This window comes from Apis mellifera, linkage group LG2, assembly GCF_003254395.2.
Source record: "Apis mellifera strain DH4 linkage group LG2, Amel_HAv3.1, whole genome shotgun sequence".
Taxonomy (NCBI): Eukaryota; Metazoa; Arthropoda; class Insecta; order Hymenoptera; family Apidae; genus Apis; species Apis mellifera.
In genome coordinates, this window is record NC_037639.1 from 12,443,439 (window position 1) to 12,467,435 (window position 23,997).

The 23,997-nt window shown below is 31.6% G+C and overlaps 6 protein-coding genes and 1 long non-coding RNA gene across 11 annotated transcripts; 3 read left to right on the top strand and 4 right to left on the bottom strand.

Annotated features, from left to right (window-relative positions):
• The first annotated feature begins 123 nt into the window (after positions 1-123).
• LOC410850 (coiled-coil domain-containing protein 63-like) lies at positions 124-3,388 on the top strand. Its single transcript, XM_394326.6, has 7 exons — positions 124-470; positions 739-1,112; positions 1,195-1,529; positions 1,917-2,140; positions 2,352-2,614; positions 2,731-3,020; positions 3,184-3,388. Exons 2-7 carry the CDS (start codon positions 759-761, stop codon positions 3,362-3,364), a joined length of 1,647 nt encoding a protein of 548 aa, XP_394326.4. The 5' UTR covers positions 124-470; positions 739-758; the 3' UTR covers positions 3,365-3,388.
• On the bottom strand, positions 2,892-9,506 carry LOC113218553. Its single transcript, XR_003304205.1, has 3 exons — positions 9,369-9,506; positions 3,154-3,254; positions 2,892-3,082 (listed from the first exon to the last, which is right to left on the bottom strand). It is a non-coding gene; the product is annotated as an uncharacterized LOC113218553 (long non-coding RNA).
• On the bottom strand, positions 3,496-5,126 carry LOC551122 (coiled-coil domain-containing protein 42 like-2). Of its 3 annotated transcripts, XM_026439183.1 has the most exons (5): positions 4,838-4,967; positions 4,720-4,762; positions 4,324-4,641; positions 3,993-4,232; positions 3,496-3,894 (listed from the first exon to the last, which is right to left on the bottom strand). In XM_026439183.1, exons 2-5 carry the CDS (start codon positions 4,726-4,728, stop codon positions 3,568-3,570), a joined length of 894 nt encoding a protein of 297 aa, XP_026294968.1. In that variant the 5' UTR covers positions 4,729-4,762; positions 4,838-4,967; the 3' UTR covers positions 3,496-3,567. The 3 variants fall into 3 exon arrangements, with proteins under 3 accessions (XP_026294968.1, XP_016773628.1, XP_026294966.1); XM_016918139.2 differs by lacking the exon at positions 4,720-4,762 and having other exon boundaries at positions 4,324-4,612; positions 4,838-5,126; XM_026439181.1 differs by having other exon boundaries at positions 4,720-5,124.
• On the bottom strand, positions 5,210-7,444 carry LOC410849 (protein sly1 homolog). The gene has a single exon (XM_006569083.3). It carries the CDS (start codon positions 7,227-7,229, stop codon positions 5,340-5,342), a length of 1,890 nt encoding a protein of 629 aa, XP_006569146.1. The 5' UTR covers positions 7,230-7,444; the 3' UTR covers positions 5,210-5,339.
• Positions 7,686-12,862, top strand: LOC410848 (jmjC domain-containing histone demethylation protein 1). Its single transcript, XM_026439178.1, has 7 exons — positions 7,686-7,959; positions 8,072-8,351; positions 8,448-9,135; positions 9,205-9,529; positions 9,618-9,915; positions 9,999-10,294; positions 10,368-12,862. The coding sequence occupies exons 1-7, from the start codon at positions 7,909-7,911 to the stop codon at positions 11,379-11,381; spliced, it is 2,952 nt and encodes a 983-aa protein (XP_026294963.1). The 5' UTR covers positions 7,686-7,908; the 3' UTR covers positions 11,382-12,862.
• LOC113218605 (DNA ligase 1-like) lies at positions 12,486-19,750 on the bottom strand. Of its 2 annotated transcripts, none has more exons than XM_026439179.1 (8): positions 19,101-19,750; positions 16,665-16,911; positions 16,112-16,399; positions 15,221-15,540; positions 14,903-15,146; positions 14,394-14,685; positions 14,047-14,332; positions 12,486-13,974 (listed from the first exon to the last, which is right to left on the bottom strand). In XM_026439179.1, exons 1-8 carry the CDS (start codon positions 19,269-19,271, stop codon positions 13,813-13,815), a joined length of 2,010 nt encoding a protein of 669 aa, XP_026294964.1. In that variant the 5' UTR covers positions 19,272-19,750; the 3' UTR covers positions 12,486-13,812. The 2 variants fall into 2 exon arrangements, with proteins under 2 accessions (XP_026294964.1, XP_026294965.1); XM_026439180.1 differs by having other exon boundaries at positions 14,394-14,610; positions 19,101-19,271.
• LOC724508 (trichoplein keratin filament-binding protein) lies at positions 13,132-23,534 on the top strand. Of its 2 annotated transcripts, XM_016918137.2 has the most exons (4): positions 13,150-13,285; positions 20,248-20,313; positions 20,395-21,636; positions 22,178-22,483. In XM_016918137.2, coding segments are annotated over exons 1-4 (1,566 nt in total). In that variant the 5' UTR covers positions 13,150-13,283; the 3' UTR covers positions 22,434-22,483. The 2 variants fall into 2 exon arrangements, with proteins under 2 accessions (XP_016773625.2, XP_016773626.2); XM_016918136.2 differs by having other exon boundaries at positions 13,132-13,285; positions 20,248-21,636; positions 22,178-23,534.
• The last annotated feature ends 463 nt before the right edge of the window (positions 23,535-23,997 follow it).

A 23,997-nucleotide genomic window follows, 5' to 3' on the forward strand; every position in this document is an offset into this window, starting at 1 on the left:
AACGATTGACTAATATCGATGATTTTCCAAATAATTAATTTTATGAGGAAAAATAAATAATTACATTAACAGTTAACATTAATTTTTCCATAAATCATATTTTTCTCTCAATTTTTTGCAATCATTTTTATACAAGCTATATTACATAAAAAAATCATTTAAAACATTTCATTAAACATGTAAAAAAACCAAAATCCCTGTTATTGTACATTGAGAGAGTGCTTGGCAACCGAAAGAATCAACAAGAACGCACGTACAGATGGTAGAACTATACAGGGTGGCAGATGTCTTTCTCAAATGTACTCGTTGAACGTCATCAACAGTTACATTGGGAAAGTGTTTTCCTCTCCTCCATCGATCCTTGAGATCATTTACGTGAACGGTGAGGAAGATATGAATGAGGACGTTGGCATCTTCCGGAAAAATCTCTAATCCATTGATCGTAACTTTTCATAAATGTTTAACAAATAGTGAGTCATATTAACCTTTACACTTAGACCTCAATCGATAAAAACAATCTTATACAACAAGTAGTGTATATATATCTAATTTGTAAGAATTTATAAATTAATTGTTTAATAAATAAAATTTGAAAACATAGAGGATTAAATGTAACATGTCTTTATTGTATTTTGAAAAAAAATAAAGTTTAAAATTTAAATATGAATGATGCTTGAACAAAATTATAAATTATAATTTATAAATTGTAACAAAATTATATTTATATATTTTTAAAAGGTTATAATTAAAGCTTAAAAATGGCTCGTAAAACCATGCAACACGTATTAGACGAGACTGAGCTTGAGACGATAGCTCAAAATGAACTTTCAAGATTAAAAAGACAATTTAGGATAATGGAAAATGATCGAAGTATTTGTGCAGAAGATGCAAAATTACAACTTCGTAAACAAATAAATATGATTAATCGTTTGGAATATGAAAAGGCAGAACTTGTTCTTCGTATTAAAACTGCCAGTGCAAAAACGTTTACTCGTAAAGAAGAAAAAATGGAAGAAAAGCTAAAGTGTGTTTTGTCAACGCAAACACAATATGATGAAATGATAAAGAATGAAAAGCAGGAAATAGAAGAAGTCAATATTGAAATTCGCAAGGTTTATTAATTTATATTAATTTCAACCAGTAATAGTATAATCAAGATAAAAATTATTATTAAATTATTAATATTGTTTTCAGTTAACAAAAGAAATAGAATTCATAAGGAAAAAAATTAAAACAGACGTTCAATTAAAAGAAATGTACATACGAGATGAAAATATAGTTTATATGTTGGAAAATCGGCTTGAAGTAGCAACAAAAAGATTTAACATTGCCGTTGCTCTTAATACAAAACTTCGAGATGAAATTGAAGATAAACTCAAGGAAAGATCGCAGTTTACAGCACTTTGGAATAAATTAATTAACCAATTAAATACTGGAAAGCAAATTATAAATGATTTAGTAGAACAGGCTACTATCGCATTCAATCAAAGGGATGAAGAATTAAATAAGATTCAAGCTCTTCGTGAAAGGTAAATTTGAAATTTTTAAATAATTTAAATAATAAATCTATAATTTATACTTCCAATTATTATAAAATAAAATTTAAAATTAATACTACTATTAGAAGTTTTATGACCATTTGTGGTAATTAACAAATAATTGAAAAAATTAAAAAGATTGAATTATTCCTATAATTTTGAGAATTATATTAATAATTTGAAAATTAATTATGTTTCATGCAAAATAAGACATTACATTAAAATCAATCGAAATCAATCGAAGTATATTTGACAATTTTACTTTCAATGATTATTCAATATTTCATTCGTTAGATCATTGATCGATTTACATTTTTTGTTACTGATTAATAATATGTAATTTTGTGAATATAAATGAATATTTATTTTTTTTTTAAGGGGATTAAGAGACTTAAAAAATCATATCTCAGAAATGTGTGAATTGCAAAGAACAATGGATAATGAAATGAAATTACAAGAATTTCTTGGTGTAAAAGGACAACATCGTGAAATGAGCGATTTAAATGAAAAACGTGCAGCTGAAAGAAAAGCTTCAATGGAATATAAACAATCCAAGATTGAAACTTATAAAAATATTTTACATACGATTAAAGAATTTATTGGTACTTATAGTTTCTTTACCTGTTATACATATATTGATATATTTCTCATTTATATAAGATAATTAATGTTATAATTATTATCTTTTACTTTTCTTTTTAATCTTATGATTCGTTTCTTTGTATTTTTTTATTTGGTCTTTTAAATTTTTTTAAGATATATAAAAATATGAGTAATTTGATTTAAAATCTAAAATTTCGTAATAAATTATAGGTGAACAGAATAATGATAAACTTATAGCAAAATTTATCAAGCAAGAGGAAGAAAACTTTGCCTTGTTCAGTTATGTAAATGAATTAAACGATGAATTGGAGAGTCTTAATTCGAGAATTGATCAATTAACAATAGCTATACAAGAGGCACAAACTATAAATGACCGTATTAGTTCCGATCAAACTCAGACATTAGAGCAGCTCAAAACAGAACTTGAACAGCAAACCGCACTTGCTGATGCGGCTGAAGAAAATCTGGCACAGGTTATATTTCATTAATTTTCGAATATTTAAAATTTTTAATATCAAATTCTGAAATAAATTGTGAACGAGCTATTTTTATTTAAATAATTAATTTTTTTGTTTTTAATATATTTCAGTGTGATGATGTTCTAGAAAAACTGTTAAAAGGAATAGATTCTCTGTTTAAAGCAATTCGTTGTGATAATTCTCCAATTTTACGATTATTGGGCGATAATGAACAAATAACGATGAGCAATGTGATGCTGTATTTAGGAATTATTGAAAAACAAATTACACAAATGTTCCACAAGGTATATTGGCTGGATAGAGCTACGAAAACGCAACAATTGCGAATTGACGAAGAAAGAAGACCTAGATTGAAAGTGCCTCCTATTGAATATATTGCTCCCACTCAACCTTGTGCCTTGTAAGTCCTTTGATTCCATCTATTTTCCTCTATTTCCTTTCCTTCTATCATCCTTCCTTTTCCTAAAAATATTTTTAAGTTGTTTTTCTTTTTAACATTTTTTTCTTCAATACAATTCGTCTATAATGAATACCTGTTAAAAAAAAATCATCAAATCGTACAGATGCGTCGAAAAAGAAGAATTACAAATCGTATCCGAAGGTTTGGAACACCCATTGACGCGCGAAGCAGCTACTAAAAAATTAAAGCAAAGACTCGATGAAGATTATTCAGAACTTTTACATAATATATCTGGTTGTCATTTACCGGCAGCTAGAAAAATCATACAAAAACGATATCAATAAAATACAGTAATACAGAGCCTGTAATACACAATCATTAATATTTACGAACTACATACAAGATAATCGGCTGAATCCTCAACATAGCCATGCAACTCGTAAAACTGGTAAAAATACTAATAAGTAATAAGATATTTATCAGTATATTTTATTTCTTTAGAATATTATTTACACATAGTTGAATAATTTCAAATAAACTGTGTTTCTTATTTTGTTATAATTTTTGCAATTTTCATGATCGATTTTAATTCAATAATTGTTCGCTTAATTTGATCCAATTGTTGCTCGATATTGTCTTTGCTCACAGTCACGGGAATATCCTTTTTCTTGCAGATTTGTTGATATAGATTCCAGCAACATGTTTTCACTTGCGTATGCTCCAAATTTTTTTCCGTCGCAGTTACTTTTATTTCAGATACGATTGATTCCCATTTACGAGCTTGTACTTCTGCCTTATCGCGTCTTGCTTGTAATTGCGCTAACACGTTATTCAATCCCAGAATTTGTTGTGCTTTTAATTCTGTCATATGATGCTATAAAGAACATGATATTTGTTTTTTTTTTTTTTCGTTATATTATTATAAATGGAAGATTAATAAATTCTATATATGTATAGATATTGAAAGAATACCATTTCTGTTCCTCTTTCCTCTAATAATCGAAGATTCTTATCTTGATGTTCGGTTAAAATTGATCGTGCTTCTACTAATGTTTCGTATCGATTAAAAATGTCAGAAATTGATTGAAATTCTCCTGTTTCGGTAATAACTCTGTCTAAATAATATGAATATTTTTGATATTCTTGTACATGTTTCTTCATTCTGTCTCGAACGTCATACATGTGTTTTAAATTTTCATTTATCTGTTTTATCTGAAAAATATATTTCTCTGCTAAATAAATAGAATTATATTTACACCATTATAAATAATAATTTTTTTATCAATTTATTATGATATATTACTTCTTCCTGTCTAATCGTTTGACGTTCACGTTCTTCTTTAATTTTAGTATCAGCACGATCACGTTTCTCTTGATTTTCCTTCACGAATCTATTGAATTTTATAAATGATTCCCGGAGGATCAATTCCTGACGTCTCATGTGCTGCCATTGCTCGTCCATAAATTTTCGTTTTTTTTGCTGTTCCAACCATTTCGCATGTAATCTACCTTCGGTCTTTTCTAATTCACAACGCGCTCTTACTACTTCAAATGCTGGGTAAACTCTTGGCTTATCCCATTCAGGATACTTTCTAATACATAAAACACACAATTCACATATCTTTGGAGATGTTAGCTTTTTTCTTTTTTTTTTTAAATTATATAAAATAAAATCATAAAAGAAAAATACTTTGACAACCTTTTTCATAGAATTTTACATCAGTTTCCTAATTGTTATCGAACTGAAAATAAAAGAATACACAGAATATACTTGTAATACATTAAAAATCAATTATATGAAATAACTTTTTCGTTACTTAATATCACGGTCTTCTTCCTTCGATAAGAAATATTCCTTAACAGCTTCTTGCGGATCTGTTGCAATAACAGCACGTCGAACAAAATCTTTTATTTCTTCTTGTATGGTAGTCATTTTGATTCTTCAAAATGGATTTTAATAAAAATAAGTATTTTAATATTCGATGAATTTTTAATCTTTAGAAAGACGAAACGATAGCAGATGCATGTATAATACATTGATCAAACAATTTGAAATACAAGTTTGTCTCTTTAATATAAAAAAATCCCTAGATTTTTATAATATATATTTTAATTTAATATTTGAATTTCGATCATATAATAAATTTAATGATAGGTTAAATATAATTAGAAAAATTATATTTAAAATTAATTAACCGTATTTTATTTATTTTACATTTTTACAAGGAGCCAATAACAGTAATATAAAAAATTACTATATACTATAAGAAAGTAGATTAATATTTTTTTCGATATCCGATCGAATAATTTATATAAATTTTACGAATGTACTTCTTGTCCCAAAAGAGAAAGTTGTTTAAGTAATTGTTTCGCATTTATAAATGTTGTTGAACCATATGTGATTCGTTTATTAACTCCAGTTCCACTTTTTTGTTTTACATAATCCACTAAATTTTGGTATTCTATGTAATTTCCACCACCAACGATAAAAACAATTACATCTTGGAATGTTGGCCTATTCTTTGGCATTTGTTCTGTATGTTTTAATTGTTTTGGATCTAAATAGCAATAATCATCTGTTTGAGATGATTGCTTTGATTCCATTAATTCATCAACTATTTTTGTAACTGGTAAATTATGTTTTTTGACAACTAAATTTTTTACTCCTTCCATTACAAAAGATGATCCTTGATTCATTAGTTTTGAAAACATGCTAACTGTTTTTGTTCCACCACCTTCATAATTGTTCTGAATTTCTGCTATTCTAGTATAACTTCTTAATCTTTTTATATATATCAATGGATTTAAATCACATCCAGCAGTAGATAACGCTGATTCAAGTTTACTATAATCATTATCTGACATATTTGTACAAATATAATATATAATAGCAAGACGTAATTTATCTTCTGGAGTACCACAATCTGGATCACTTATTGTTTCTATTACACTCCTATCTAATGTTTGCTTACTCATTATTTTTTCTTCTAATTCAAAAAATGTATCAAGTCTTCTGGATTTTATAAAATTTAAAATACCTGTTGCAATTGATGTATGCATATCTATCAATCGTTTCATTTCTAATAATTGTGGTAAATTATTAACAGCATTTGTTAAACGTGCTGTATTATTAGAAACCATAGATAATGCTACTTCACTATCATTGTCAATACCCATAGATGATTTCAGTTTTTTAACATCATCTTCAAAAGTACGATATTGTTCTAATTCTTCTTGAATAGCTTCAGCTACTCTAGGAAATGGACTACCTTTATGTTGACACCAAAATCTATCTTTATTATCTAATTCATAAGCTCTAGTCTTTGACCTTGTTCCTCCTGCAGGAGATCTTCCTACATTTTCTTCAACAACAAGTCTGTTTAATGCCATTTCTAACACATCGTGTGCTAATGCTTGATAAGTCCAAGTATGATGTAATGGTGTGGCCATATCTATGTTACGATCCAATATAATTAAAAGTGGTCTTTGAAAACTATAATGACCAGTTGTTTCACTTTCAAATAAATTATTTCTTGTATCCCAAACATTTTCTCTTAGTTTTTTATCAATCATTTTGGCAACCATTTCTGCAGCATTTCCTCTTGGACATCTTATAACTGGAACGGTACCCAAAGTAACAAATACAGAAAAAAGACAATCAACTATAATTTCCATTACTGATTCCATTTCAGTATCTTTTACTTCACCCCGATTAATTGCATGATATGATATAATGTCACTATTCTGATGTCTAAGAATAAATAAATCATCTTCTAATGATATAAAATTTAAATATTGATCAAATACTTTATGAATATTTGACACAACACCTCCGAGTAATGCTGCAGCTGCTAAATCTTCCATTTTTTGCCTAGTTATTGGCGATATAAAGTTTAAATGATAAATATCATATAATCCATTTTGTAAATCTTGACCAATTCTAACAAGATTTTCATCTGTTGGTGCACAAAAATAAATAGCTGGTACTTCAGGAATAGAATCTCTATCAGAATGTAATTGCATATGAAGTGTAATACCAAGTTCTCTGAGTTCTTTTACAGATATTAATGGTGAAATAATATCTTGTCCAAGTCTATCATAAATTAATACTTTCCACACTGGTATTGCTTCTTCCAATTTTTGTTCTGATTGATTCAAATTTAACATCAACTTTAAAGCATTTATTTGCCTATCACGAAGACTCGTCATGGTTAACTTGATTGTTGAAATCCTTACTTTTTAAAACTTTCCTCACTTTAATAAATATTTAAAATTTCATAAATATAAGAAAAAATTTTGTAAACAATAATGATTAATATTTTGAAACTACATAAGAAAATAAAAGATTTAAAATACTATGTTACATATAAATATGTCAACATTCGATATTTAATTCTAAATTGTCAAAAAATACCTATACACTATATACTACTACTATTAGACTTATAATATAGGACACATCAATAATTCTCTGAAATGACGCAAAATCTCTAGATAATTGTTAATAATTTGTCTAACATATATTTAAAAATTATAAAGTTATAATAATTTAATTATAAATTTACAATATATATCACTACATAATATATCATAAAAAAATTGTAATTATAAATTTTTTTATGATATATGTAACATATTATTATATAAAATGATTTTAAGTTGCTCATGGCCTTTTATTGGTAGCATTGGCCGGCAACAAAATGGCGACCTCATTTTACTGGGAAAGTAAAATCAGAGAAAAGTTCGATGTTAATATCAGGCTATTGTGAGTGACATGTAAATAATAAACGAGATTTTGTTTATATAATACTGAAAAAACTAATTTAACCTTTAAAAGACAATATATATTGAATATTCGATGAGTTTTCGGTGATACGTTTCTGACAGCATGTCGACAATGGCCGATGACTCTACTTCTCTGCCAAAAAGGCGTCAATTGGTAAACAAACCAAACATAACTTTTTAATTTAATTTTTAAATTTAGTAGTTTAATATGAAATTTATATATAATTTTGCCAAAAATTTTATATTTATCATAAATTTTATTATAGCGGGAGAGAACTCGAAAATTATATACAGATGACTGGACTATAGGCGATGAAGAAATCGAGGGTCGTAGGACTTTTCAACTTGATGAAAAAATCGAATGTGATAGGTATAATCTTAGCAATTTCACTGGATTATTTCGTGAAATGGCTGGTTCTGAACTAAATTTAGCATATTTGCAAAAACATGGTCTTAGCATACCATTACTCTTCAGAGATAAATCTGGATTGGGATTACGAGTTCCCAGTTCAAATTTTTCTGTCAATGATGTCAGGACTTGTGTTGGTATGTTTGATTTTGTGCATTGAAGTTATTATAACAACATATGTTTCCTTCAATATATTGGATATTGAAAAATATTCATTATCCATGATTTATTAGGTTCAAAAAGAATATTGGATGTAATGGATGTCAATACACAGAAAAATGAAGATATGACAATGAAAGAATGGCAAAAATATTATGAAGATTCTAATAAAGAACGATTGTTAAATGTAATTTCATTGGAATTTAGCCATACCAAATTAGAAAATTATGTACAATCACCTGAATTAGTACGACAAGTTGATTGGGTAGATGTTGTATGGCCAAGACATTTAAAAGAAGCACAAGTAGAATCTACAAATCTATTGGAAGATATGATGTATCCAAAAGTGCAAAAATATTGTCTCATGTCTGTAAAAGGCTGTTATACAGACTTTCATGTTGATTTTGGTGGAACTAGTGTTTGGTATCATATTTTAAGAGGTGGCAAAATATTTTGGCTTATCCCTCCTACTGAAAAGAATTTGAGCCTCTATCAAGAATGGGTATTGAGTGGTAAACAATCTGATGTATTCTTTGGAGATATGGTAGACAGATGTGGTAGAATAAGTTTAACAGCTGGCATGACTTTATTTATCCCAACTGGTTGGATTCATGCTGTATACACTCCTCAAGATTCTTTAGTATTTGGTGGAAATTTTTTACACAGTTTTGGTATTGAAAAACAATTGAAAGTTGCACAAGTAGAAGAACATACAAAAGTTCCACAAAAATTCAGATATCCATTTTTCACAGAAATGTTATGGTATGATAAAGTTTTTAATAATTCTAAAGAAATCTTTTTATATCATATATATAGATTTCTTTATTACAGGTATGTTTTGGAGAGGTATGTTCATGTTCTTCTAGGCAGAAGTCACTTGGATATTTCTGAATCACAACGTCAACATTCAGTACCACAGCATCATCAACATATACATCTAACACCATTTGAGTTGCATGGTTTAAAAGCAATAGTTATGTATTTACATTCATTACCTTCTACTAAGAAGAATGTGCCTGAGCTAATTCGTGATCCTGTTGCCTTAATTCATGATGTTCGATGTCTAGTAGAACAACATAGACATGATAATCCAGAAGCAGCTGTGACTGGAAATCCTGTTTTACCTCCTCCACCTGCTTTAACAATTGCTGAAAGGGTATATAAAATATTAAATTTTATCATACTAATTATCTATTTTTTGTTTAATATATTTACATATATTTTATTTTATTGTTATATAACAGGAAAGAATGAGGATAACTAAGAAGAGTTTTACAAAAATACAAAGACATCACTCCCAAGAAAAGTCTGAAAGAGCTTTCCCACGACGGAGGCGTACTAGGTGTAAAAAATGTGAAGCATGTACAAGAACTGATTGTGGAGAATGCATATATTGTCAAGATATGGTAAAATTTGGTGGAAGTGGTCGTGCCAAACAAACATGTTTAATGAGACAGTGCTTGAGGCCTATGCTTCCAGTTACTGCAGCTTGTAAAGTCTGTCGATTAGATGGCTGGGGCCAACCACCTGCACCATTAATGGGTATTAGTTTATTTCAATTGTTTACTCACTACACATTAGTGAGTAATTATGAGAAATATGTCATTTTTCTATTTCTGATATAGGAAAACCAACACCTACAGCTCCATCGAGTTTAGTCGAGTGCTCAATTTGTTTCGACATTGTACATCCTGAATGTATAGGATTGGACCCCCAAACTATAACCGTTAGCGATGATTTACCGAATAGTTGGGAGTGTCCCCAATGTTGTGAAAGCGGTCGGAATCTAGATTGTAGGCCACGTCAACCTAAGGCTCGTGCTCGAAAACTTTCAGTATCTAGTGCAGCTTCATCAGCACCTACAACAGATTCTGAAAGGGCAACTACACCAAGTAAACGTTCAAGACCCGATCCCAGCGATGTAAGTCCCCAAATGGAATCTGAAACGGTCTAAGAATACGAATCATTCATGGTTTATATACAAAAAATTCCAGGCATGGAATGACAGAGAACCGGCTGAGGGTGAACAGCGAACAGCTTTGCGTACACAATTAGCTGTACAATTAACTGGTTCAAGTAGTAAGTCATTGAAGAGGCCCCACGTGGTGGTTAGGCCTGTTTCACTTCCGCCTGTTCAAAGACCAGGGCCCGATTTTAATGGACAATCTTTAGCATATGACAAGACAGCATTACTTGCTATTTTTAGATTTTTAAATGCAAAGGACCTGGCGAATTGTGCCTTGGTTTGCCGTACATGGGCCAGATATAGTATAGATCCTAGTTTGTGGAGAAAATTGGATATGTCTCATTCTCATCTAACAGCTTTACATTTAACTGGTATAATACGCCGCCAACCGGAAAATCTGTCTCTTGACTGGACAAATGTTACTAAAAGACAATTAGCTTGGCTATTAAGTAGATTACCACAGCTCAGAACATTATCTCTACAAGGTTGTACGTGGACTGGAGTCTGTGCTTTAAGAACTTGCACTTGTCCACCACTTGTTACCTTAGATTTAAGTCATGTATCTGGACTAAATGATTCAAGTTTAAGAGAAGTTCTCAGTCCACCTACAGATTCGAGGCCTGGTCTAATTGATAAAACTTCAAGATTAAAACATCTTAAAAATTTGTCTTTGGCTGGATGTGATATAACTGACATAGCTTTGAGATATATAGTTCAACACTTACCCTATCTTGAGACATTAGATCTTTCTTCTTGCGGTAGAGTTACTGATGCTGGTGTAGCTCAATTAGCAACTCCACCAGCCCAAGCAGTAACAAACTTGGCATCACTGAATTTGGCAAACTGTAGATTACTCACAGAAACAACATTAGATCATTTGGCAAGATGTAAAGTGCTTAAACGTTTAGATCTCAGACATACAACTCAAGTTTCAACTCAATCTGTAATTAAGTTTGCTGCAAAAAGTATCCATAATTTGCATGTAACTGATGTTAAGTTAGTAGAAGAAAAAAAGTTTAAAGTAGAAGTTAAAGTTACGTGAAAAAATATTTTTTTTGTTTCGTTTTGTTTTTGTATTTGTTACGAAGATTTTCGGCAAGTGCAATTCGGTTACCATATAAAGTATGATAGACAATGCATATATATCGGATTTCAATTAATAATTATATTATCATAAAGATCCATTAGCACTGTATCGCTTCTTCATAATATAAGAAAATGGACCTGACTAGTATAGGATTTCTATTTGATAACATTCAGTTTTACCAATATCACTGTGCAGTCTGGGCAGAAAAAAAACTGCTTGTATATGATTTCAAATGACCAAGAAATGTTTTACTTTTTGCTTTTTGTTATGGTAGACGCTGTCTTCCTTTATGCCTGGATAGCTCTGTGCATATTTCAGAAATATTTTAACGAATACAGGATATTAAATAAGTAATGCAGATTCTAAAATAAGAATGTCTAAAACAAAGCTGCACTAGGTGAATCTAAGATATATCGAAATATAGCAATGGTTAGCATCCCTAATATTAAAATTGTATAAAAACGAGATGTTAGGATTCACTAACCTTGCAACCAAAAAAAAATCATTACTCGCTTAATATTCAGTATTCCATTAATTTGAAATGTAATACTTACATCGATATGGAAATTTTTACTGTTGCATTGCTAAAAAAAGCAAACGTACAGTATTTATTTTGTAATTCTATATGGATGTAAAAATATAAATGCGGGTAAAAGAAATAAGTATTGACGTGTTTCGCGAAAGTTTCAGCAGATTATTATATCGACGATATTATTTGCCGATATATCAATACAAAAAAAGAGTATATTTATTTGTATGTGTGTTTGGATAAATTTCCAACATAAAGATTATTAATTGACTTGAAAGTCGCAAAACTAAAACAGCCTATTGACCTTGTAAACTCATACCCTAATTATAAAATCAGAAACGCGCAATGAAATATATTCGATTATACTATTTCATAATATTAGATAGATAATTAACGTTATACTGAAAACATGTATATCATACAAATGTTTTAATTTTCGACCTAAACTATGTTAAATGTAATGTCGAATGTTTTTATGTAAACGAATGTACATATGACTTTTTTTTTTATACAATTACTTTTCAGTTTTATTTTGTTATTGTACGTAATAATTCGATAATAATACCAAGCAATAAGAATTTATTATCTGCACCTTGAAACTAACGTTAGCTGTATAATTCAAATATCTCACATTATTTGTATTATCTCTGTGAAAATGTATCTTAGAGAACATGATCTGCTCGTACTAAAATTCAGCATATTTTTCCAACTGTCAGTGTAATCAGTTTCGTTACACTCGCTATTAAATTGTTTATGGCGAAAACATTTTTATAATTAATACAAGGTATTAAAAACATTTAAAATACAATTAATGTTCAAAAACTATGACGCCACTGTATAGAATATGTAATTCACAGGAAATGATAGTGATATTCTGATTTTCAAATATAATTTTAAATTTTAAAAATACCGCTATTATATTCGCTCATTTATTTTCGAAATATTTTCGAAATATTTCGGTTCCTTTTTTCATTGTATTATTAATAATATCGATACAGCAAAAAAAGAAAATTATTCAATAAACATGTAATTACAAAACAAAGATTTTATTATTTGTTAACAACGATAAAAATATACTCATAATATAATATACTATATGCAAATAAAATGTTTGCGACGCCAATGTAAGAAGCATTACTAGGGACTTTATGATACGTCATATGTGCGTTTCTTTTCAAACTACTTTAACGGGTAGTTGTAGTATTTTTAAAAACGTAATAAACATAGTTACTTATGTTATTGTGTATTCTAAATAAGATATCGTCGTTGAAAAATAAAGCTTGTACATTCTGGAAAAATCTGTTCGTCGATTAATTTCAATTGCAACCATGTGAGTGTTATGTTGATAGTTTTAGTTTATATAATAACCTATTATAGAAATTGTATCATTAAGTAATAATTGTCTTTATTAAAAAATATTTAACAATATGATAGCAAAAAAGCAATATTGATAATCTTATACAAACATTTCTCACTTTTGCAAAAAATATTAGATAAATATGTGAAGCTTGTGTAGAAAATTTATGTTCTGTCTTTTGTTTCAATCGATAAATATGTTTTGATGTTTCCGTTTTAGTTCGTTACTCATGTAAAATATTTACCATAGATACTAAAAGAAACAAATTAGCGTGTTTACTAGTCGATACTATAAAACAATAACTATATATCCTGCAGTTGATTGAATAAAAATTCTGTTTAAGTGTAAGATTTTCTACAAAAAGCGTTTAGGTGAGTGTACGTGTATTATAGTTTACGTCTGGTTTTTCAGACATAAAATTTTCTATATTTCCATATGTAATACTTATATGTGTATGTATACAATTATTCATAATAATTCTTAAATCTCTTTACATGAACTTAACCTAATTCTGCTAATACGGAGTCAAGATCTTCTTGAAGAGTAAGACTTTCTTCTCGTTGTTTTGCTAAATCATCTTTTAATCTATCAACTTGAGCTTTAAGTAGATAGTTACCCTTCCTTAATGCTGCTAAACGTCCTTCATGCCTTTTAGATTGTTTCTGTCAAAATATATATAAAATAAAGATAACTTCATTTATCTAATTTTTTATATATGATATGTGAATATTTACCTGTAAAATATTTCTTTGACCTTCCAAAGATTGATCTTCATCTTCCGTTTCAGTTTCTTCATCTTCAGATTCTTCAGATTCGGATTCTTCAGATTCTGTTTCTTCTTCTTCTTCTTCTTCTTCATCTTTTTCATCATCTTCACTTTCTGACATTAACTTTGCCATTTTGTCCACTTCTTTTTGAAGCTGTTTAAATTTCTTTTTTTCTTCTTTTAATAACTTTTGTTGCTGCTTAATTTGATCTTTTAATGCATGTCTTTCTTTTCTGGCATTAATCGCTTTATCTCTATTAATCAAAGTATTATTTTTATTATATATGAAACATTATTTTATAAATTATTACTTACTTGAAATTTCTTATTTTTGTTGTTAAAAGTTTAATTTCTCTTTGTAACCGTTTCTCCGATGCTTTTGGATCTTTGTCATCTTCTTCTGAGCTTTCTTCTTCTTCTTCTTCTTCCTCTTCTTCATCATCATTTTCACTTGGCTCTTTTTTATCTATACTTTTTTGAGAAGCAATTTTTGCTACATCTTTTGCACTTGGACATCCAGCCAGTGCCATTCCTGAAACATTGTACCAAGCTGCTTCGTCGCCATCATCTGCTAGTTCAATTATTGGCTCAGGCTCAAGCTCTTGCTCTAATTCGCAAAGCATTTAATAAAGAAGCAAAATTAGTATAAGCATAAGCAATTCAGTACCATTAATGAAGGACTAAAAACACATTAAATCAGAAATCCTTCATTAAAGTTTTTGTTATTTGCATTGTTAGATTATTGATTAAAATTTTTCATATTTTTGCATATATAACATATGCAAATAATTGTTGAATAGCTGCATATTTTAATCTATTCATACCAGCTTTCATTCGTTTTTCTAAAGCAGCATACATCCTTTTCATTTCTTCCAATTCATTTTTGAGTTTATCTCTTTCTTCCGACACATTGATATATTCTCTCTCGAATTTCTCGGCATCCTTTCTAGCTTGTTGAGTTTCTTTTTTTAACGATTCTGTAATTTTCTCGTCATACTTCCTTTGTTCTTGCACACTTTTCTGGGATTTTTCATGCTCGAATTCAGCTTCGAGATTTAAAATTCTTGCCTGGAAAAATCATTTGAGAAAATCAATAATAATTGTTATTTTCATTAATCTTAACAACGTTTCGAGCAACATACTTGTAATCGTTTGTTTTCTCTTTCCAAAGCTTCCTTATTTCTAAGTTCAATAGCAAGCATTTGTTTAGTACTTTGTAAATCATCTCTTACTGCATCAATATCATCCATGTCATCAGATATAGAGTCATCCGTGGGTTCTTCAGCCTTTTGCATTTGTTCCTCTATTGTCAATTGTCTTCGGAATTTTCTCAGACCTTCTAATATCGGTTTCGATCGGTCATTAGTTTGCACTTTCTTTAATTTTACACCTTCCTGAATTTGTTTCAGCAATTGGTTATGCATGTTCGATTTTTCAGATTCGAACACAAAGTGTGCCTTCCCTAATTAGAAATATTCAATCAATATAACTGATTATACATCGTGTTATAAATCATTTACAATATAATACAAGTCGGAGATAATTTTCAAACAAATCTTCATGATTCGTTTTGATTATTTAATCTTCGAAGCCAAGTATTCAAGGTAACAAGTTCTAAAGTTCATTTACAGGAATACAGGAATAGGAAAATAAAAGAGGATGTCGATACGACCACTAAACACGAAAACAACAGTTAATTCAACGATAATAATATTATTTAACTACAAACAAGGGAGGTTCCCTCATAGGAAACTGGGATCAGAACAATAATGATTATGTGTATACCACAAACAGGTCATATCACAGTTCAGAAACAAAAGGTGATCGAATCAAAGCTCATTAACAATTTAATTAATTACACTCGTTGGCCCCCCTTTGGATCGACATTCACAAGGGTAGAAAGGTTGAAGGGGACGTAACAAAACGAAAGGTTTTCTAATAGCGACTAATCGATCAATACGATGAAATCGGTTCCTCCTAGGAGTATTGCCCAAGGGAAATCTGAGTAGGATCGAAGTTTGATCGACGATCACCTGCTGGGTCAGCTGTAACCTTGTTCACCCTTTCGATCAAGGGCGCACTCCTATCGTTGCACTTCACATGCCTCAAGATTTTTCCGCTTTCAACTTCTTTCATCATACTCGCCCAATCTGGACGTTTCCGTGGTCTCTGTTTCAGCATTTCGAGCTTTTCTTGTTGGCTCTTGTTTAGTGGCGGAAGATCCTTCAGGATTGTTCTACTCGGAGGTGGTGGTGGAGGTCTTGGAGGTGGTGGTGGCGGAATCGCTGCTCTCGATGAGCTTTTCGATAATGTCGGCGCTCCTATTTATAAGAAAACTTTATTTTTATCGTGGTCAAGTGGTATCATGAATTTTTGTGCTTCTTTTATATTTTTATCAAACGATAATTTATCACGAGTAGAGGTAAGTAATTTGAAATATTTATCAACTGATAAGATTAAAAGTATCAATTAGATTCGAATAAGAGAGATTTAATAATTTTATAATATTTATATATGTAATTAAATTCAATATTTTTATCTTTTTAGGATTTGTTTGGGAAGAGATTGTTGCGAAGAGATTGTTACCTGTGGTGTTCTCACTCTTGGAGAGTGGTATCGTATCACCTCGAGATCGAGACCTCTCGATTCGAACTTGTCGTTCGAGCTGTGGCCTCGAATTTGGCTCCTGTCGTCCATTCTCGCGGAGCTTCGCCGGTATCGGTTGACTGTTCGTATTCTTTTCGCTTTTAGGCTGTGACGGGATTATTGTGATCTTGCTTTGTTTACGCGGCTGTGCATCTGTCGAGGATTTCGCTTCTGGTTTCGCTACACTCTGTAAATTGACAAACAATCTTATTTTAACTTGTTTGCATTTTTCATACATTTACTCAAATGTTTTTTTTTCTTTTCTTTTTCTTATTTTTCTATTTTTGAAACCATTTTTTATTTTTATCTTCGTAATATTTTTTTGTCCATTTTTTTATATCTAAAAATGATAAAAATGATTTCTGATCTATTTCAGGTGATATTTCTACGTTTTTTATCGTATTAATATCATATTCGCTTGCCAGTTGTCCGCTAACGCGTATTCAACTATAATCACTTCATTGTTTACGATCAACGAACAGTTACATCTACAATTTTCATATCTTAGATCAGCCTGTAACAATTGTAATCGTAAAAATTTAATTGCAATGCGTGTTAAAGAAATAATATTTTCTTGTACGTATTGTGAAAGATAGTTGTGCGAATTGAAAAGTGAATAACTGAAAAAAAAAGAACGTACACCCCCACTTAGTATCCTTCGATCCTAAAGAAAGAAAGTCTCGAGAATTCTCTTGGCAAGTATCAATGTTCAATGCGATCATCTTTAAATAATCTAAATCGCACTTCCTTTGCGATCGTTTTAAAATTACAAACTTCGATTCGATTATTTTTACGATATTGTGTTCCTTTTTCTCTTAAGAAAAGAAAAAAAGAAAAATATCATTTATTCGTTAATTTACTGCTTTAGGAGGAAAGTTGGAAGGCGTGAAAAATTTATAATGGTTATCGATACGTAAAAACATTCGGATTTTTTTTTTAATTAGAATTTGCAAATCCAGCATAACTTATCATTTACGCGAAAGCGTAATATAAACTCGTTAAGAAACTGGCGGAAGACGCAACTGGCAAGACATTTGAAATAGAAACTCGTGTTCTTTAAATAATCGTGACCCAGAGGCTTATATGCGAGAACCTGAGAGGCTAACCTTCTGTCTGATCTCTCCCGTATCGAGAAAGTGATATTAATCTAATCTTTTGTTGCAACACATAACAATAATATTCGATAGTTTTTAATCAATTTTTCTTCTTACGATCAAATTTCATAATTTACGGCCAATTCGTTAAATCGAATCATTATTTGTTCATTGTTAAAAAAAATTAAATAATATTACCAGAGAAAGAGAGAGAGAGAGAGAAAGAGGGGCAAAAGCATGCTCCTCATATCAATTTGATTCGAGATTCGTCGAAAAAACGTCTTAACGTTGATCGCACGATTTGCAGGGGAACGAATAAAGTGATATTTTTGGAAATTTTCTGGATTTCGTATTCGTTGGAAAACTTTCAACTGTAAATTCTACTTCAAATTATTGATTCCGAAATGGAATCACGGATCTCTCTCGTAAATTGCATTCGAATCAATCGATGATCTAACTGGGCGCGAGACAGTTGTAAACAATATCGTGACGTGAATGTTCATGACGTTCCCACGTGTCTTCGCGGAGCTTGGAAGTTTTCGCATTTTCGTCGAATCGAGGAATCCAGAATCGCGTTCAGGATTTTCGCGTGGCTCGTTGCCAAAATATCGAAAGTATGCGTTCTCGTATCATTGTGTGACGACAAAAAAAACGCGAATAAACAAAACAATGACGAGAACGAGTTCGAATAAATTGACGTAGATGATTTATATATAAGTAAGAGCCAACTGGGGTTGATCGATAAACATTTTAAATTAAAAACAATCTTTAAAATACAATCTTCTCGAATCGAAATTTCGTATTTTTATAATAATAATAATAATAATCGCTCGATTAAATATAATTCGAAAACGCAACGCATTTGCAATCTTCTACTTGTCGAAATGTTTATAACGCAAGAACTTGTTACATGACACCCACGCGAGTTATTAATAGTGAAGTCTCTCTGGTGACTTTGAAACCTAATATCTGAATGGAAAAAGACTGCACGAGCATCCTTCGACGTTTCTAGTAGAACAAGTACGCATCGGATCAGACAATGAGTTAGTATCTCTAAAGATCGAGAAATACGAATTAAAGTAAATAAGTAAAGTAGAAAATATACAAATTCTATTATATACGAATAAATTCAAATTGTGTTGTTTCAGCAAGCAATCGTTGTCGCATCGTCCCTTCGAAATATCCCCAAATACGATTAAAACAAATTTTCATCGCTTTTGAGATATCGAACACGAGTGTGACATGAAATAGGAGAATGAGAAAGAGAGAGAAAAGAACTCACTTTGAGAGTAACTTGGGTAAATGGAGGCGGTTCTTCAACTTTTGGTTTCGAATCTCTTCTAGAATTGAGGGCCCAGGGTGCACTAGGCATGGGTAAAGGCGACGGACCATCCTTGACCCAGGGTGGTCGGAAGGTGGTCCTTTGCGGTGGTTGACCACCGGCACCAGGCATTCTTCTCTACTCTTCTCACACAACTACCCTCTTCTCTTATTAATTTCCCCTTTCGTGTCGATATCCACCTGTCGTGGACGGGTGAACGTGAGGCACAAGGTGTTGCGTACAAAAACAAAAAAAAAAAAAGGAGAGCCGACGAGGAGGATCCTCTCGAGGACGTGCACGTTGCGCCACTGACGGACTCCTGGACGCAGAAACGAAAAAGGTGGGGATCGGTTTTTACGTGGGAGAGACGACCACGACCCACTTCCCCTCGAGATGTTTCACGCACACGAAACGAAATGTTGTCGCGAATTGTCCACGCGGTTTCCGGTTGGATGAAAAGGAGGAGGAGCTGTCACGAGTCGGGAAGCCCTTTTTCCCGATCCGCGAACCGATCGACCGATCGAGAACCGCACGGAGAGGAGAGTATTATCGAAGAGCGAAGTGATTGAGAATTTTTGGGAGTCTGGGAAAGATTGAGACCTGGACCACACATCAGGGCCACACGACTGCACCTCCCTAACCGCGTGATATTTTCGTCGGCGTGACGTCATAGAAAGACGCAAGCTCGAAATAGAAGACGGTCCTCTTCTTCTAGGATGTTTTCGGTGACTCTCTCTTGATCGAAACGCCTCTTCTCTCACGATCCCACGTTCTCTGTTTACGATGCACTCGTGCGCCGATCGGATGGATCGGTGTGCACGAAGGTCGGATCGATCGTCACGCGAGAAAGAAGCGACGATGGTTGGTCGAATCTTCAACGATCTATCAACGATTTGATGGATCGGTGATATAATAGCGATGTATGCGTGAATTGTTTCTAGAGAATATTGTAACGATAATAAAAAATATGATTTTCTATTAAATAACGATGAATAAACTTTGGTTGTCGTAGTCGATGTATTTATTTAAAATTTATTTTGAATTCTTCTCATTCCTATCAGATTCAAAATATAATGAAGAGATCATCAACGAAGCTTGTCGTTTAAAGGGTGGGACGATATCGAGAGAGGCAGTACCAGTTAGCAGCCCAGAAGCACAACCGGCAGTGTCTCAAGTACGATTATTATCAGCAAATTGCCAAATACTTCGAGCGCGAGTGTCGAATCGCCAAGCACTATGATTCGTGGAATTACAGGACGTTAGATCGCGAAAGCGAGCTCGAGAAGACGAAGAAAGCGGAAAGGCTAGAGGCCAGGAGGAATAAATTAAGAAATCTTTTGAAAGAGGAGGATGAAACGTATAGGAGGGAGTTGGAGGAACGGAAAAGAATAAAAAATCGGCCGGAAGAGATCTCTTTAGAGGTATTGAGACGAAAATTGAGAGAAAAACGGGCTGAGCAGAGCTTGTATCTGCCTAAAACTTGTCGAAGATATCAGTCGTATTTCGTTTGTCCCACAGAAACTAATGCCCCAGGTTGGAACACGCTTAGAGACACCAATCTTCAATATTCTCGTGCCTGTAGGGAATCGACAAACCTTATTCGACAAAATTCTTACAGTAGAGGTTCGAAAATGAGCGAAAATAGTAACAAAGGTTCCCAGGAACAAGAAAATATAGACGCGCGACAAGAAGAGAAAAGTCTTCTATCGTCGCAGAATTTGGAAAGTGAGAGGCCTAAATCGAGATATTCGGCTCGTTACGCTCGTAGAAGTTTGGAGAATACGAATGTGAGAAACGACGATTTTGTAGATTCGCCGAGCAGAGCAGCGAGTACATCGTCCTTTACTTACGGTTCCACCTCATCTACCGAAAAGTTGGTGAACGAGAAAATTCTTCTTCGCGGGGACGATAAAGAGAACAGGACAGAAGATACGAAATCAAACGGTCCTCAAAATGGGAGGATAATCGAAAGATCTCCCTCGAACGACGGTAATTCAAAGAATCTTGCTCAACAAGAACTTATTCCTCCTCAAAAAAACGATGAGAATGATTCCTTGAAACAATCGGATCGTTTAACCGATAACGCCTACGATACGCGTAGATCGGAACACAGCGAGAAAGAATATCAAGACACGAAAAAGAACGACACTAGACAGTTCGAAATTGAGAAAAGTTTGCCTTGGCTGCGAATGGATCCTAGCGACAAGAATCTCTCGAAAGAGATGTTTTTATACTTGACTCACAAGGAATTGAAATGCAAGATCGAGGATCTCGCGAGAAGAGAAATGCACGCGTGCAACAAACAATGTTGGGACGAGGCTTTACGGCTAAGAGATATGAGAAATAAATTGGAATTAATTCGCGAAAAGAGATTGTACAATATGGAAAACCTCGAATTGGACGAAGAAGCGAGAAAGAGAGGATTGGTCAATATCGATAAGAGAGAAGCGGAACTTATCGAAAGAGAAAAGATTTGTATGGATTCAATGATGTATAGGTGAGTTTTTTACAACTTATAAGTTGCAAGTTAAAAATACGTATCGTCGCGTTTAGCCGCGAATATATCTATGTGAATATATATTGAATCGATTTGTCAAGTTTAATTTAATATTCATGACTGGTCGGTCGTTAGTGGATTCGTTGCAATACTGGCATGTGACCGTGAGCGATGTTAAGGGTCTAGGACGACGAACAGCACCTCCTGGTTCTCGAATTAGTCGAGATCCGTCGATGTTGCAATCGAAAGTCATGAGTCATTCACGTCTCTCTCGGTACATCTTACTCGCATCGAGTGTTTCGTAAATACACGCCAAGATGTTCGTCATCCTGCACGCCCTACATTCGTTCCTCGATAGATCGCAAATAGGAATTTCTGAGAATGCGAAATGTACAGGTGATAAAAAGAAAAAAAAAAATTAGAAATTTCTTTACGTTAAATTTGCTTATAAACTTATATCTTGAATTTTAATAATTTTTGTAAAAATATTTTCAATTATAATATAATTTTTTATTAATTCTTTTGTTTTTATTGTTTTCAGCGAAGAAGCAAAAGCTTTATGGAAAAAATGGGTACACGAAGATGAAAGATTCGTGATTAAGGATGCTCGCCAAGAAAGGGAAAAATTGATGAACAATTTGGAGAAAGAATGGCAGAATCTCGCGATTCGCGAGAAAGAAAGAATCTCAAGATCATACCAGAATGTGATGAATGAATCTGCTTTGCAAGAAGAGCACAAATTGGCTGCGGCTATTAACGCGGCCAGAATAAAACCCCTTTCAAATTCCTTAAAATAGGTTTAAATAGAATTTCAAAAATTCGCGTGCTTGATTTTATTATATCAAGCTTAACAATTGTTTGCATTTCAACGTTTCTAGAATACAATTTTTTCCATATGATAATGTTGCGACTGTTGGATGCATTTCAAAAAAATTTAGAGAAATGTTTAGATCTTAGTAAAATATAATTTAAAAAAAGAAATAAAATAAATAAAAAGAAATATATCTAACAGTTAGTAGTTGTTAAAGAAAGTTGACGAAAGACTGATTATATTCTAATTAAATTGGTATTTAAAAAAATGTTACTGAAATTGTTTCAGATTAATTACTGTATTTTTCATTATTTTAATTGCTTGTTTGTATAATTAATCACTGAATTCGTACTCCGATTTTATATTTCTAGTCGTTTTCTAATAACAATCACGATATTGTTATTATCTATTATTAACTTTTCCATTTACCATTAATTACAATTTATTTAATTGTATCACAATTGTTTATAATATTTCATCAATGAGATTACTATATTTTATATTATTAACTTGGAAATAAAGTGATCGCATTGAATATTCTTTTTTGTGCATATATTTTAAAGTTTAAAAAAACTTTTATTACCTATGCGTATAATGATGTAAAATAATGGATTTCAAATTTACCGCGAAAGATTGTACGCCGATAAAATTTGAAGTCGTTTCCTGTCCATTACGCAAGATGGCGCGGTAAGGTTAGCAGTTGATCTGCGCAGATTGCGCGCAAAACTTGTGCTTATTCGTAGAAAATCATGTTTATTCATAATTATTAGTGTTGTCAAGTTGTGTACAAGTAATAATTAGTGTATTAATTATCGGAAACACGAGAAGATTAACTGACTACTTAAATGCATCCATTTAGTATTCATTTTTATACTTTACATAAGTATTTATGACAACTTCTTCAGTTTTTCAAGTAAGTGCCTATATTTTTTTTTATTTTATCATACGATTTCATATATATCGTATAATAAGATTTCTGCATATCATATAATTCATTATTATATTGCTGTTGTTAAAATGTTTAATTACATGATATAATGTTATATTTTTTGAATAAACATTGTTATATGTTGAACATATAAGTACATATAAAGTACATATAAACGCGTATAATATAATATTTTATTTTATTGTATATCAACAATATCTAACCTTAAAACAAATATATATATGTTATATATATCATGATATCTATTCTAAAATACGATTTTTAGAATACGAAAGTCACGAAATGTAGCACGTGTCTCGAGAATAATATATATGTATCATCAAAATTCATAATACTGAATTTTTTTTTAATTTAATTTCTTTTTTTTTCGATATATATTTTCAACTATGAATCATTTATACGAGTGACAAACGAATAAAGAATAACATTAGCACTTTATTATTGTTTCTATTCGAATCTGTTAATTAAGAGAACATTTTTCGTTTCGACGAGGGTTCCGCGAAAGAATTTTCAAAGAATTTGCAGTAGCATAAACTAGGTGGTCGCCATTTATCCTCGAGCATACCCCGTGACAACGACCAAATTAGTCGACCGATCCGTC

Bases quoted from the DNA above. Each gene is read 5' to 3' on its own strand.
- LOC410849 (XM_006569083.3), bottom strand. From the start codon at position 7,229: ATGACGAGTCTTCGTGATAGGCAAATAAATGCTTTAAAGTTGATGTTA.
- LOC113218605 (XM_026439179.1), bottom strand. From the start codon at position 19,271: ATGCCTGGTGCCGGTGGTCAACCACCGCAAAGGACCACCTTCCGACCA. The intron at 16,912-19,100 runs GTGAGTTCTTTT...GTCAATTTACAG, and splicing joins TTACCCAAGTTACTCTCAAA to AGTGTAGCGAAACCAGAAGC. The intron at 14,333-14,393 runs GTAAGTAATAAT...TTTGATTAATAG, and splicing joins ACAAAAATAAGAAATTTCAA to AGATAAAGCGATTAATGCCA.
- LOC551122 (XM_016918139.2), bottom strand. From the start codon at position 4,953: ATGACTACCATACAAGAAGAAATAAAAGATTTTGTTCGACGTGCTGTT. The intron at 4,613-4,837 runs GTAACGAAAAAG...TTTATGTATTAG, and splicing joins GAAGAAGACCGTGATATTAA to AAAGTATCCTGAATGGGATA. The intron at 3,895-3,992 runs GTATTCTTTCAA...TGTTCTTTATAG, and splicing joins AGGAAAGAGGAACAGAAATG to CATCATATGACAGAATTAAA.
- LOC724508 (XM_016918136.2), top strand. The intron at 21,637-22,177 runs GTGAGTTTTTTA...TATTGTTTTCAG, and splicing joins ATGGATTCAATGATGTATAG to CGAAGAAGCAAAAGCTTTAT.
- LOC410848 (XM_026439178.1), top strand. From the start codon at position 7,909: ATGTCGACAATGGCCGATGACTCTACTTCTCTGCCAAAAAGGCGTCAA. The intron at 9,530-9,617 runs GTATATAAAATA...GTTATATAACAG, and splicing joins CTTTAACAATTGCTGAAAGG to GAAAGAATGAGGATAACTAA. The intron at 9,916-9,998 runs GTATTAGTTTAT...TTTCTGATATAG, and splicing joins ACCACCTGCACCATTAATGG to GAAAACCAACACCTACAGCT.
- LOC410850 (XM_394326.6), top strand. From the start codon at position 759: ATGGCTCGTAAAACCATGCAACACGTATTAGACGAGACTGAGCTTGAG. The intron at 1,113-1,194 runs GTTTATTAATTT...TATTGTTTTCAG, and splicing joins TCAATATTGAAATTCGCAAG to TTAACAAAAGAAATAGAATT. The intron at 3,021-3,183 runs GTAAGTCCTTTG...CAAATCGTACAG, and splicing joins CCCACTCAACCTTGTGCCTT to ATGCGTCGAAAAAGAAGAAT.